At 46.7% G+C, this 13,430-nt stretch overlaps 1 protein-coding gene across 1 annotated transcript; it reads right to left on the bottom strand.

Annotated features, from left to right (window-relative positions):
* Positions 1-7,241: 7,241 nt before the first annotated feature.
* On the bottom strand, positions 7,242-13,173 carry txndc15 (thioredoxin domain containing 15). The gene is made up of 5 exons (XM_084193183.1): positions 12,954-13,173; positions 11,969-12,417; positions 9,616-9,779; positions 9,138-9,268; positions 7,242-7,893 (listed from the first exon to the last, which is right to left on the bottom strand). The coding sequence occupies exons 1-5, from the start codon at positions 13,051-13,053 to the stop codon at positions 7,697-7,699; spliced, it is 1,041 nt and encodes a 346-aa protein (XP_084049309.1). The 5' UTR covers positions 13,054-13,173; the 3' UTR covers positions 7,242-7,696.
* Positions 13,174-13,430: the final 257 nt, after the last annotated feature.

The raw sequence follows: 13,430 nt of genomic DNA on the forward strand, positions 1-13,430 counted from the left end.
AGAGAGAGAGAGAGAGAGAGAGATATAGAGGTGAAAGGTCACAAACTGAATGGTGATGTGGATCGCTGACCACAGCACCTTATATGTCCCCCTATCTGGGTCGGCAGATATCATTCCTTGCTATATTGGCATCCTTCTATTGCTGTTGTAAGTGCTTCAACACTGTTGTAGTCAAGACATTCAAAGGACATGTCACATGAGCCATACAGGGATTAACGTTCATAACATCGAACTTCAATATTTTATGAAAATAAACTTCATTCTATTATGGGAAGAAACTTAAATCTATCACTCTGACAAAGGTGCAACATATCCATGACCCTGTGAAAAAAATGGTCAAGCAAATAACATCATATGGAACAGATTTTCATAAAACGTCAACTCCTATTTATGTAAGGTGTCGTGTAATTCTCTTTCACTACGGGGTTACCAGACGCTCTTAACTAACACGTCATTGGCTCCTCAATAGACAGCAAACGTCATGGCCATCTTGGCTTACCAAGACTGATAGGCCGATTATCTAACCACCTCCGCTTGGGCGCCACACCTCGCAGGTCCCCTCCAGCTATTTCACAACACAAGCAGCACAGATCAGATCAATGGAAGAATGTCTGCAGTTCCCAGGGAAAGTGCCATTTCATTTTCGAAACAACAGAGGGGGGGGAACTGTACACCGCTGAGCAGATTAACTGCTGCTCACTCACTGCGAGAGATGGCGAGAGGAGTTTGGTTTCTCCAGGGGCTCAGTTTTAGCTGTACGACAACTTACTCAATACAAACAGAGCATGGCCCTTAACGAGAGGTAGAGGCTTGAGAGAGATTTGGCGGAGAGGGAGGCAGGCAGTCCCTCTCAGAATATAAAACAGGGGATCAGCCTCGAACAGAGTGGACCTGGGGGATATTTAGGGAGCTGTCAGCCTCGAACAGAGTGGACCTGGGGGATATTGAGGGAGTTATCAGCCTCGAACAGAGTGGACCTGGGGGATATTTAGGGAGCTGTCAGCCTCGAACAGAGTGGACCTGGGGGATATTGAGGGAGTTATCAGCCTCGAACAGAGTGGAGCTGTGGGATATTGAGGTAGTTATCAGCCTCGAACAGAGTGGACCTGGGGGATATTGAGGGAGTTATCAGCCTCGAACAGAGTGGACCTGGGGGATATTTAGGGAGCTATCAGCCTCGAACAGAGTGGACCTGGGGGATATTGAGGGAGTTATCAGCCTCGAACAGAGTGGACCTGGGGGATATTTAGGGAGCTGTCAGCCTCGAACAGAGTGGACCTGGGGGATATTGAGGTAGTTATCAGCCTCGAACAGAGTGGACCTGGGGGGATATTGAGGGAGTTATCAGCCTCGAACAGAGTGGACCTGGGGGGATATTGAGGGAGTTATCAGCCTCGAACAGAGTGGAGCTGGGGGATATTGAGGGAGTTATCAGCCTCGAACAGAGTGGACCTGGGGGATATTGAGGGAGTTATCAGCCTCGAACAGAGTGGACCTGGGGGATATTGAGGGAGTTATCAGCCTCGAACAGAGTGGACCTGGGGGATATTGAGGGAGTTATCAGCCTCGAACAGAGTGGAGCTGGGGGATATTGAGGGAGTTATCAGCCTTGAACAGAGTGGACCTGGGGGATATTTAGGGAGCTGTCAGCCTCGAACAGAGTGGACCTGGGGGATATTTAGGGAGCTGTCAGCCTCGAACAGAGTGGACCTGGGGGATATTTAGGGAGCTGTCAGCCTCGAACAGAGTGGACCTGGGGGATATTGAGGGAGTTATCAGCCTCGAACAGAGTGGAGCTGGGGGATATTGAGGGAGCTGTCAGCCTCGAACAGAGTGGACCTGGGGGATATTGAGGGAGTTATCAGCCTCGAACAGAGTGGAGCTGGGGGATATTGAGGGAGTTATCAGCCTCGAACAGAGTGGACCTGGGGGATATTGAGGGAGTTATCAGCCTCGAACAGAGTGGACCTGGGGGATATTGAGGGAGTTATCAGCCTCGAACAGAGTGGAGCTGGGGGATATTGAGGGAGCTGTCAGCCTCGAACAGAGTGGACCTGGGGGATATTGAGGGAGTTATCAGCCTCGAACAGAGTGGAGCTGGGGGATATTGAGGGAGTTATCAGCCTCGAACAGAGTGGACCTGGGGGATATTGAGGGAGTTATCAGCCTCGAACAGAGTGGACCTGGGGGATATTGAGGGAGTTATCAGCCTCGAACAGAGTGGAGCTGGGGGATATTGAGGGAGCTGTGCAGATAGTCAGACAGATAATATCCTCTGGAGCTGAAATTGAAACGTCTTCCTGGGTCACAGACATGAGCTGTGAGGGGACAACCATAGAGACAAACAATCTCTTTTTCTGATTTTATTGAACAGACAGAGATAGCGGATGACAGTGGGGAAAGACAGCGAGGTTGTGTCAATGGGCAGTAGGCCAGATTTGAACCTACGCCAACACCGTAGACACGTGTGGCACAGTCGGAGGCGGTGGCATTCCCGCTAGACTAGCCAGGCAACAGATAGATAGTTGTATCTCTATGGAGACAACCCTATGGGACAACCAGGTGGCCAGGCCTCCATGATATTACATACAAGCGTCTAGACATGCCAGTGATTTAACCCTTTACCAATGGCACCGCCTTGTTGACAAACACACAAAAAACTGTTGGTGAACTTCGAACTTTGTCTCCTTGGCTGAAAACAAAGAGAGAAGATTTCTCATTCTTTAGGGGTTTGGCAGCAGCTCCTTCTGAAGAGAGAATCATCACCAGCCACCTTGTAAGTTTGAAAATAACATCCATTTGGCTTTAATGCGTGGTTACAGCTTTTATAGAGTGATTTTGAGGCTGTGTCCCATCCGGCACCTGATTCCCTATATAGTGCACTATTTCTGTCCAGAGCCCTGGTAAAAAGCAGTGCATTAAATTGGTAATAGGGTGCCATTTGGGACACAGGCTTGGACTTTTATCAAGGCTCGGAGATAAAAGCTTTGACTTTTCTCCTTGGTGGATGAAAGAATGTTAAGAGGTTGATGGAATCTGTCATTGATTTAACTCCAGGTCACAGGTCACAGGTCACGGTACAAAATGATATAGCTACTGCGTATGTTGCCTCTTCAATTCAGACGTTAAAATACTGTCATATGTATCCATCTGCTTCCCACTCCTCAATGAAAAACAGATGACTGTAAAAAAATAATAATATGAAAAACACAAAAAAACATCAAATCAAGGACTTCAGATTTCTAAATATTAATGACTACAGCTATAAAAACAACACAACTGTACAAACATTTATCTGAGCATAGACATATAACAGAGATATTTCCACATGAGACCATTTGGATGCCAATCAACAAGTACTGCTCCAGAAAAGGGATTTCAACGTTCAAACTGATTAGATATCTCTTCGTTCGACAAGGAAAATAACTCACATTTACTTCTCGGACTATTTCAAATAAGAATGTGCTGTACCCCGCTGCTCTCTGCGGATATAAATTACTACTGGTTCGGTTACAGCATTATTTATGACAAGACTTCCACTCGCTGCTGTAATCAAAGTCGTAAACATGAAAACTAAAACCCCACTGTCTTGTTTATTCCTGATTGGCAACTGTGCTCCACTGTCCATCCTCTCTGGTTTACACATGTATCAATGGGTAAAATACTAGCGCCCCCCAGAGGCCCAGTGTGGAAGGGATCCCCTTATGGAGAGGGATGTGTGACTCATTATAAACTCATGGGGATCTGATTTCACCAAGCCCATCACTTGGAGATAAGTGGCGAATGGAAATCAGCCAGCGTGTCACTCTTCATCTCTAACCCCTCTGGTAAAAGGCCTTAAAGAACAGCCATGACAAACGAACAATACAAATTGTGAAAATACATAAGAGAAAGAGGGAGAGAGCAAGGGAGGAAAAATGGACAAGATGTCAAATTGGAACAACATGAGCTCATTGGGGAAAAGTCCCAAAAGCGGGACTGTGAGGAGGAATGGTGGGATTGTTGGTGGTTTCTGAAGCAGATGAATTTCTTTAACCAATTTGATTGTTTGTGAAAGAAACAATTCTGATCGAAACCCCAATTGCTGCCAAATGCCCCTCTGGTCTGCCTCATGTTAATGTGTTGTGACGTGTGGAGGTAAGAGGAGAGGGTTTAGAGCCAGAGAGGGAGACGGGGGAGGTCAGAGCCCAGCCCGCGACTTCAAACGCAGCGAAGTGTAAAAACAGAGTCTGTTAGGGGCCTAAAACAGCTAACCACTGGATCAACGTCCGCTAAGTAGCCTTGAGATTCTGCACTCTGGAAGACCAAAAAGAGACAAATTACTAAACGGTAGAACATGGGCCTAGTGAAAACACACAACTTCACGTTTCCATTTTCTTGTCTTGTCCTTGCTTGAAGGGGGCAGATGGATTTTAAAAGGTAACTCCGCTGACTGAGCTGCATGCATCTGCACTGTTCAAAATACATTTAAAATACACTATTTACTCATTGAGAAAATGCTGACTCACAAGCAAAAAGGTGCAAAAAAGAAAGAACATAGGCTACTTATCTAGTATGAAGGTTGGAAATAGGAAAGTATTATTACACAAAAGTACCTCACACACCTGAAGGCAGGTCAATTCTCAGAGTTCTTACACGCTCCAGACAGGGACCGATGAAAAAGGGGGGTCCAAAAACCTGTCCCTCCCTCACCGCACCTGCAACCAATCAGCTACAAAATACACATGAATTTGTCTGTTTCCGATAGTAACTATTCCAGCTGTCTTTCTCCTGATCCTCATGTAACAAATCTAAAGTCCACCACCCTCCCAAGAGCAGCATAACATGGCTGGGAAGTCAGTACCTATGGTGGGAGGGAGACGCATCACACAACACCCTGTCCCAAACTAACAGGGATATCTCACCTAGGAAGTCAGTACCTATGGTGAGAGGGAGACGCATCACACAACACCCTGTCCCAAACTAACAGGGATATCTCACCCCAACTCTCTCTACAGAGCTCCCCCCTACTACGAATGCCATGGAAGGTGTAACCATGACTTTTATTAACTTCCACAGACAGGGGGGGGAATAGACTCCAGGTACAGCAGCAGGCGTCACCTGCAATAGCACTGTGAGATAGTGCTTCTCCATTGGCTGTAAGGGTAGCTGCCAGTTTCCCTTCCCTACTGAAACGCAGGACCATATATCCATAGTGACAATAACGGTGGATCATGGAAACAATAACAGAACATCCTGCTCCATGCAATGGGACATTCGCTGCAAATGGATAGGGGGGGGGGGGGGGGGTGAAGATGTAAGCTGGCATAGCTGTAATAACGTTAAAGCTGTTACGTCTGGCAGTGGGGTTTCAAACATACTGACCTAAAACTGGGCTTGGGGGGTCAGAATTAGGTTGATGGTGTTAACTTTACTGTTAAGAGGATGAGGGTGTGGATGTTGGGGGTCAGAGGTCAGACACACACACACCTGATTAAAGGTTTTGAAGTGGAGCTCTTTGTAGATGGCGTCCCGCTCCTCTACCTCTACCCAGCCAGTAGCCTTCAGCTCCAACAGTAGCTGGCCTCTGTCCGCTGGGGGCAGCCAGTGGGGGTCTCCAGACTGTAGGGCCAACAGAGAGGAAACACAATGGCTGTATGTAGAATAATATGTGTAAAACGACATCCCTTTAAGTGACCTCTCTGGGTTTTTTTCAGTGAAGTTAAATGTGGGAAATGTGACGAAAAGGACACATCTGTTCAACACAATGCATTCTATATGAGCATTCTGTTACGTAGCACACTCCTGTACCCTGGTCTGACCGATTTTCATTAGGTGAAAATGATCAGATAATGGTTGGTTTAATATGTCTGCCATCTACCAGCTGAGAGGTATAAGATATGGTTGTAACCGTTTTTTCCCTGTACATTCCCTAATCTTTGAGTGGTTTGTACCAGCCAGTAGCATTCATCTCCATCAGGAGCTGGGGGCAGCCAGTGGGGGTCTACAGAGACATCATGGGGAATATAGCTATTACTATTGAGCAGTGCAACAGGTTGTATGAGAAAGACCCATAAATGTAATTTAGCGATGTACCGCTCCGCAATGTCACTGCTCCACCTGCTGGAGAAAATAAAGTATGACGTGTCTTTAGCCACTCCCCCCTTCTTCATGGCGTCCAGTATTTTGCAACCAAGTACATCAGCGAGCAAGGTGAAAGTGTTACATTGTGGAACATAGTGATAGTCAAGCTCTTCCACTATAAAGATATATTGTTGACATTTTTTTGCAAACGGTTGCACAATGACACATATAAAACGCTATCACGGTTCTCATTTAAATAGTATTGGGAAATCTGCAGTTATCACAAGTCTGAAAGTCTGACGATGCTATTCGAGTACATCAACCGACTACTAGTATTAACGTTATCGACCCAGCCAGCAGCACTTACCATTTTAGATATATATCTGGGCAGTAGTAAGTTGCCAAGTCTCTGGTAAGCACACGGCCATACACTGCTAACCCTGAGAGTAAACATTAACCCGCGCATACCATTTGGTCGACAGATCTGTCCCCGCTCTAGATAGCACAGCCACAAAGTCAGAATTGGCTATATCGTCAAGAATTATGAAACAAAAATGTAGCTTTTTGTTCTTAATTTAAGATTAGGCATACGGTTAGCAGTGTGGTTAAGGTAGGGTTTAAAATCACATTTTAAGAAGATAATATTTTAGGAATAGGCGGGGTTTATGACATTGTGGCGGTGGTAACTAGTGGCGACCATTTAAAACGGTGGCTCCCTGTGAAGTTGCCTGATAAAAAATCAACTCTGAAATTGCTTATATGGGATGTTTAATGTCCAAGTCCTCTTCAAATTCCAGGATATTTCAAGTCCTAATGTAGGCAGGCCTATGTAATGAGCAAATAAATAATTTTACCCCATGCACTTGCTTTGTTTTGATTCCTTTGCACATCTAGCCCAAGACGTACTCTTAAGGAGCCTACCATTACGCCTTAATGTCCAAGGACCTTAGACTGGCTCTGGCAGTCAAAACAGCTAAATACTCCCATCTAAACGTGAATTGATTCTCGATTGCGATACCGTTCTAGAAACATCAACATCGTGTTAATGTTCAGACCAAACATTGGGGCTCTTAACAGAACCCGCCTTCCTCCAATGACTCTTATGTGTAATGTAAATGTGACTGAGAGTCATGATCAAGGGCTAGGTTAAACCCTGCATTTAAAACATCAAAAACACGTTTAATCTTACACTTTTAATCACAACACCATCAAAACAGTTGGAAATAAACAGCAGGTCACTCTGACTCATTGAACATGTGTGTTCAAACATCCAAGGGGTAAATTCATTCAGCAAACAATTATGTATATCCATATCACAGCAGCTATGTTACAGTGAAGGCAGCAGTTAACACCGACAACCATCAGAGCTGAACTGGCGCTGTCTTGGGCTCTCCAAAAATCTGGGTCCGTATTTGTAAAGCGTCTCAGAGTGCGAGTCCTGATCCAGGATCTAGGGTCCTCCCAAATCTGATTCGTTACGAGCTGTGGACAAAAAAAAAAACGGATCCTAGATCAGCGCTCCTTATCTGAGACACTGTCTGAATACAGGTCCAGATTTACCACACTTGTGCCCAACAGCTCTCGCATTGAGAGCAACTTTTATTCACAGGGCATACAGTCTGTGGGTTGTGTATTAGTCCTGGTGCTCATGCTCTTGGCCTGGGATGAGCCAGCGGATGCTGTCAGTCCGTAGGATGGCGTAGGTGGTAAAGCCGGAGATGAACAAGATGGAGAACACCAGCAGCCAATCAATGCTCTTCACTGGGACATTGGGAAGAGGTCCAGAGAGGTCCTCCTCTGTTACATTCTGATCTGGGCTCACTTCGAAACCTCAAAGAGACAGATTGAACAACAGTTTTAATGAATTGCAACGACCCCGTCTTTCAAATATTGGAAGTACATTTATGAGAACAAGCAGATGAGTCCCCAAGTGTACTTTCTGTCAGGCAGGGGGAAATACATTAAAGTGCAGTAAAAAAAACTAGATTTTCCTGTTTTTCAAATGATATTTCCACACTATGAGGTCGAAATAGCACTCTAAAATTATGATAATTTCCTTTTTGTGTAAGAGCGGTTTGAAAAAAATGCCTGGAATTTCAACCTGTTCTTGTGGGATGGAACTTTTGACCCACATCATGATGTCACAATGTGATTGATTATAATAGACCAATGACTGTTCATCTGGGTAAGGGGGCGTGCTCTATTCATTTACATTTAAGTAATTTAGCAGATGCTCTTATCCAGAGCGACTTACAAATTGGTGCATTCAACTTAGGATAGCCAGTGGGACAACAACTAACTTTTTTATTTTATTTTAGTTGTAGGGGTTTAACGGCACAGGCAGAGAGCCCAGCCAACAGAGAGTTGCAGTAATCCAGACGGGAGATGACAAGTGCCTGGATTAGGACCTGTGCCACTTTTCTATACCATCCTATCAGGGCTGTAGATATCTTCAAATATGTTTCCTAACGCCCACACAATCAGACTTAGCATTTCAAGGGCCAAAAGTTGGGTCATGAAAATAAATTATACTAAATATATTTTGGAGTTATTTCCGTTTTTAAATAAAACAATAGATTCATTAGCAATGATTACAAACATTAAATTACAAAGACTGCATGGGGGCTTTAAGGATTACATCATCATCCTGAACTCTTTCTCATTATGAAATACTACATTTACATTTTAGTCATTTAGCAGACGCTCTTATCCAGAGCGACTTACAGTTAGTGAGTGCATACATTATTCTTTTTTTTATATATATATAGAGATTTTTATTAATTTTTTACTGGCCCCCCCCGTGGGAATTGAACCCACAACCCTGGCGTTGCAAACGCCATGCTCAACCAACTGAGCTACATCCCTGCCGGCCATTCCCTCCCCTATCCTGGACGACGCTGGGCCAATTGTGCGCCGCCCCATGGGTCTCCCGGTCGCGGCCGGCTACGACAGAGCCTGGATTCGAACCAGGATCTCTAGTGGCACAGCGATGCACTGTGCCACTAGACAGTGGCTACTACACATCCACTTCTGAATGATCAGGGACCGATGCCTCGTCGCCTTTGTTTACGTACCCGTCTGATTAGCTATGAAAGACACCAGAGTCTCCAGGGTTCTGTCTGTCTGGTTGAATCTGGCCATCGGTTTCACACCTTGAAACAGGAGGATGTTGGGAACTGCTACTGTTCCGAACCTTGTGGAGAGACTGGAGAGAAACGCGTTGCAGAAGAAAAAATAAGAAAAAAATAAAATAACATAAGTTATTGTTACGCTCAACACAGACAGAACACTAAAGTAGCCTTTCTCATTGTGTTGGACGCAAATGAGGATATGTTGATACACTGGAGCAGGGCTCTTCAAACCTGTTCCTGCAGAGATACCCTCCTGTAGGTTTTTGCCCCAGTTGTAACTAACTTGCTTCAGTTTTTCAGCCAGCTAATTATTAGAATCAGGTGGGCTAGATTAAGGTTGGAGTGAAAAACCTACAGGACTAGGTCTCCGGAAACAGGGTTGGAGAGCCTTGCACTGGTGTAAAGTATTTTGGTAGTTTACCTGCTATGCTGGGAGGCGTCCAGTGCCAGGAAGTGCATGCTGGGGAAGACCCGGGGCAGTGCGTTGAAGTGAGGTGCCAGATTGGCAGAGAACTGGCACCAGGTAGTGAAGAATAACACCAGAGAGCACTCTGTGCCGTTTACATTCAGGAACTCCATCAAGTCCTGTATGGAGAAATAAAATCCCATTGGACATAGTTATCTTTGAGGTCTATGGCAGGGGTGTCTCTAGTCTCTATCCTGAATGGCTGTAGTGTGTGCCAGGCCTTTGTTCCAGTCTGGACCACACCATGATTAGTTAAATCAAGCTGAGCTGGATCAAAAACCTACAGAAACTGTTGCACCCCAGGACTGGTCTTTCAGTCACCCCACGACTGGTCTTTCAGACACCCCACGACTGGTCTTTCAGACACCCCACAACTGGTCTATCAGACACCCCACGGCTGGTCTTTCAGACACCCCACGGCTGGTCTTTCAGACACCCCACGACTGGTCTTTCAGACACCCCACGACTGGTCTTTCAGACACCCCACGACTGGTCTTTCAGACACCCCACGACTGTCTTTCAGACACCCCACGGCTGTCTTTCAGACACCCCACGGCTGGTCTTTCAGACACCCCACGGCTGGTCTTTCAGACACCCCACGGCTGGTCTTTCAGACACCCCACGGCTGGTCTTTCAGACACCCCACGACTGTCTTTCAGACACCCCACGGCTGGTCTTTCAGACACCCCACGGCTGAGTTTTAGACACCCCACGACTGTCTTTCAGACACCCCACGACTGTCTTTCAGACACCCCACGGCTGTCTTTCAGACACCCCACGGCTGGTCTTTTAGACACCCCACGGCTGGTCTTTCAGACACCCCACGGCTGAGTTTTAGACACCCCACGGCTGATCTTTTAGACACCCCACGGCTGGTCTTTCAGACACCCCACGGCTGAGTTTCAGACACCCCACGGCTGGTCTTTTAGACACCCCACGGCTGGTCTTTCAGACACCCCACGACTGTCTTTCAGACACCCCACGACTGGTCTTTCAGACACCCCACGACTGGTCTTTCAGACACCCCACGACTGGTCTTTCAGACACCCCACGACTGGTCTTTCAGACACCCCACGGCTGTCTTTCAGACACCCCACGGCTGTCTTTCAGACACCCCACGGCTGGTCTTTCAGACACCCCACGGCTGGTCTTTCAGACACCCCACGGCTGGTCTTTCAGACACCCCACGACTGTCTTTCAGACACCCCACGGCTGGTCTTTCAGACACCCCACGGCTGAGTTTTAGACACCCCACGACTGTCTTTCAGACACCCCACGACTGTCTTTCAGACACCCCACGACTGTCTTTCAGACACCCCACGGCTGTCTTTCAGACACCCCACGGCTGGTCTTTTAGACACCCCACGGCTGGTCTTTCAGACACCCCACGGCTGAGTTTTAGACACCCCACGGCTGATCTTTTAGACACCCCACGGCTGGTCTTTCAGACACCCCACGGCTGAGTTTCAGACACCCCACGGCTGGTCTTTCAGACACCCCACGGCTGGTCTTTTAGACACCCCACGGCTGGTCTTTCAGACACCCCACGGCTGGTCTTTCAGACACCCCACGGCTGATCTTTTAGACACCCCACGGCTGGTCTTTCAGACACCCCACGGCTGAGTTTCAGACACCCCACGGCTGGTCTTTCAGACACCCCACGGCTGGTCTTTTAGACACCCCACGGCTGGTCTTTCAGACACCCCACGGCTGGTCTTTCAGACACCCCACGGCTGGTCTTTCAGACACCCCACGGCTGGTCTTTCAGACACCCCACGGCTGAGTTTTAGACACCCCACGGCTGGTCTTTCAGACACCCCACGGCTGGTCTTTCAGACACCCCACGGCTGGTCTTTCAGACACCCCACGGCTGATCTTTTAGACACCCCACGGCTGGTCTTTCAGACACCCCACGGCTGAGTTTCAGACACCCCACGGCTGGTCTTTCAAACACCCCACGGCTGGTCTTTTAGACACCCCACGGCTGGTCTTTCAGACACCCCACGGCTGTCTTTCAGACACCCCACGGCTGGTCTTTCAGACACCCCACGGCTGGTCTTTCAGTCACCCCACGGCTGAGTTTCAGACACCCCACGGCTGTCTTTCAGACACCCCACGGCTGGTCTTTCAGACACCCCACGGCTGGTCTTTCAGTCACCCCACGGCTGAGTTTTAGACACCCCACGGCTGAGTTTTAGACACCCCACGGCTGAGTCTAGGTAGTATCAAGGCAGTGGGACCTAGTTTTTCGGGCACACTAGTTCATGTCATGATGCATACAGTTAAACAAACCCAGACATCTGATTACCTGTGAGGCATTTAGGACCTGTACTGTGAAGTTGTCCATCCCTGTGATGTTCCTTTTATCGCAGTTGACTTTGTAAGTCTTTGTAGTTTCTGTGGAGTTCTGTTCTTCATTTGCCATGGCGTCTACGTGGACCATTTCCAATGTGACTGGTTCCATGGGTTCTGAATTCATGGACTCTTCTTTGTTCAAAGGTGAGGGACATTTTGCCTCATCATCGCAGGGTGGCGAGAACCCTGTCTGAAAGTCTTTCACATTCTTGGGGATCAGTGACTCGATACCTGCTGGGTTGACAGGTAGTTCGGTTCCCATTACTGCGTCTGCGATCTCTGCAGTCTTGTACTGCCTCTTTGGCTGAGACTCAAGGTCCTCCATTCTCACAAATTTGGGAATATTTTCCATGTCAGAGCCCACATCCTCAGAGAACTTGAATTCTGGTAGTTCATCATTCTCTGTAAATAAAACAGATTTAAATATTATTACATCCTTTCAGAAGTGAACTGTAGAAACCACATTATGGAATCAACTTACTAGATGTGTTCAGCTGGTTCCAATAATTAGGCTATTGGCAGATGAATATACCATCACTGTAGACGAGGTAGAACGAATAAGAGCCAGCATACACCACTGATCTATCCTGAATGTGCTTGCTTGTCAAATACGACCAGAGATTTTGGAGTATGTTTCGCATCTTCCTCTCTGACACAACCAACTACTAACGTTAGCGCTAAATGGTAGAACTTTTTTGACCTGCACAAGATACTGGGGTAAACGTGTACCTAAATATGCAACAACAAAAAAATAGCTAGAGCTATGGTACCAGGTACCATTTGAGACTCCATTGCACAAGAGCAAGTAGTGAGATAGCTAGCTTGCAAATTTGCTGGCTTTATAGTTTAAACTTAACAGTGATAACTTGCTCGCTAACTAGCTACATAAAAAAACAACCAGCTAACGCTAGCTAACTGCTGGCGTCTCCTTCTCTTACCTTGAGCTGTTACTGACGACGCTCTCTTTATTTCAGAAACATAAAGCGTAAACCATACAATACATGTCAATATGAGTCTACTTGATATTCTCGACATCATTACTATTAGCTACAACAATATATATATATAAGTTACGGGCATTTATGATAAGTGGAACCAATGTCGTGAGTCGCTGTCCGAATCAAGCAATGCACTACTGTAAAATGTAACTTCCGGGTCAATACATAGAGATTGGGCACGTTCGACATTGCAGCCGACTTGAAAGGCGAGTCGAGACTGACTGATCTACAAATCTCCTTGCATCATAAAACCTACTCAATACGACTTGTAGATCAGTCAATCAGTCACAATTTTCCCACGTTACATCACGGTTGTGATGCTCTCGAACATTGCCAATGACAGAGACAGGTTCTGACCAAATGACTGTATGGTTCTGACTCATAGAATGATAAAAGGCATCTAGAGGCCAAAATGCA

Source organism: Coregonus lavaretus (genome assembly GCF_964263955.1).
Source record: "Coregonus lavaretus genome assembly, contig: HAP1_SCAFFOLD_4891, whole genome shotgun sequence".
Taxonomy (NCBI): domain Eukaryota; kingdom Metazoa; phylum Chordata; class Actinopteri; order Salmoniformes; family Salmonidae; genus Coregonus; species Coregonus lavaretus.

Bases quoted from the DNA above. Each gene is read 5' to 3' on its own strand.
- txndc15 (XM_084193183.1), bottom strand. From the start codon at position 13,053: ATGATGTCGAGAATATCAAGTAGACTCATATTGACATGTATTGTATGG. The intron at 12,418-12,953 runs GTAAGAGAAGGA...TTTTATTTACAG, and splicing joins GTCGTCAGTAACAGCTCAAG to AGAATGATGAACTACCAGAA. The intron at 9,780-11,968 runs GTAATCAGATGT...TTCTCCATACAG, and splicing joins AGGTCCTAAATGCCTCACAG to GACTTGATGGAGTTCCTGAA.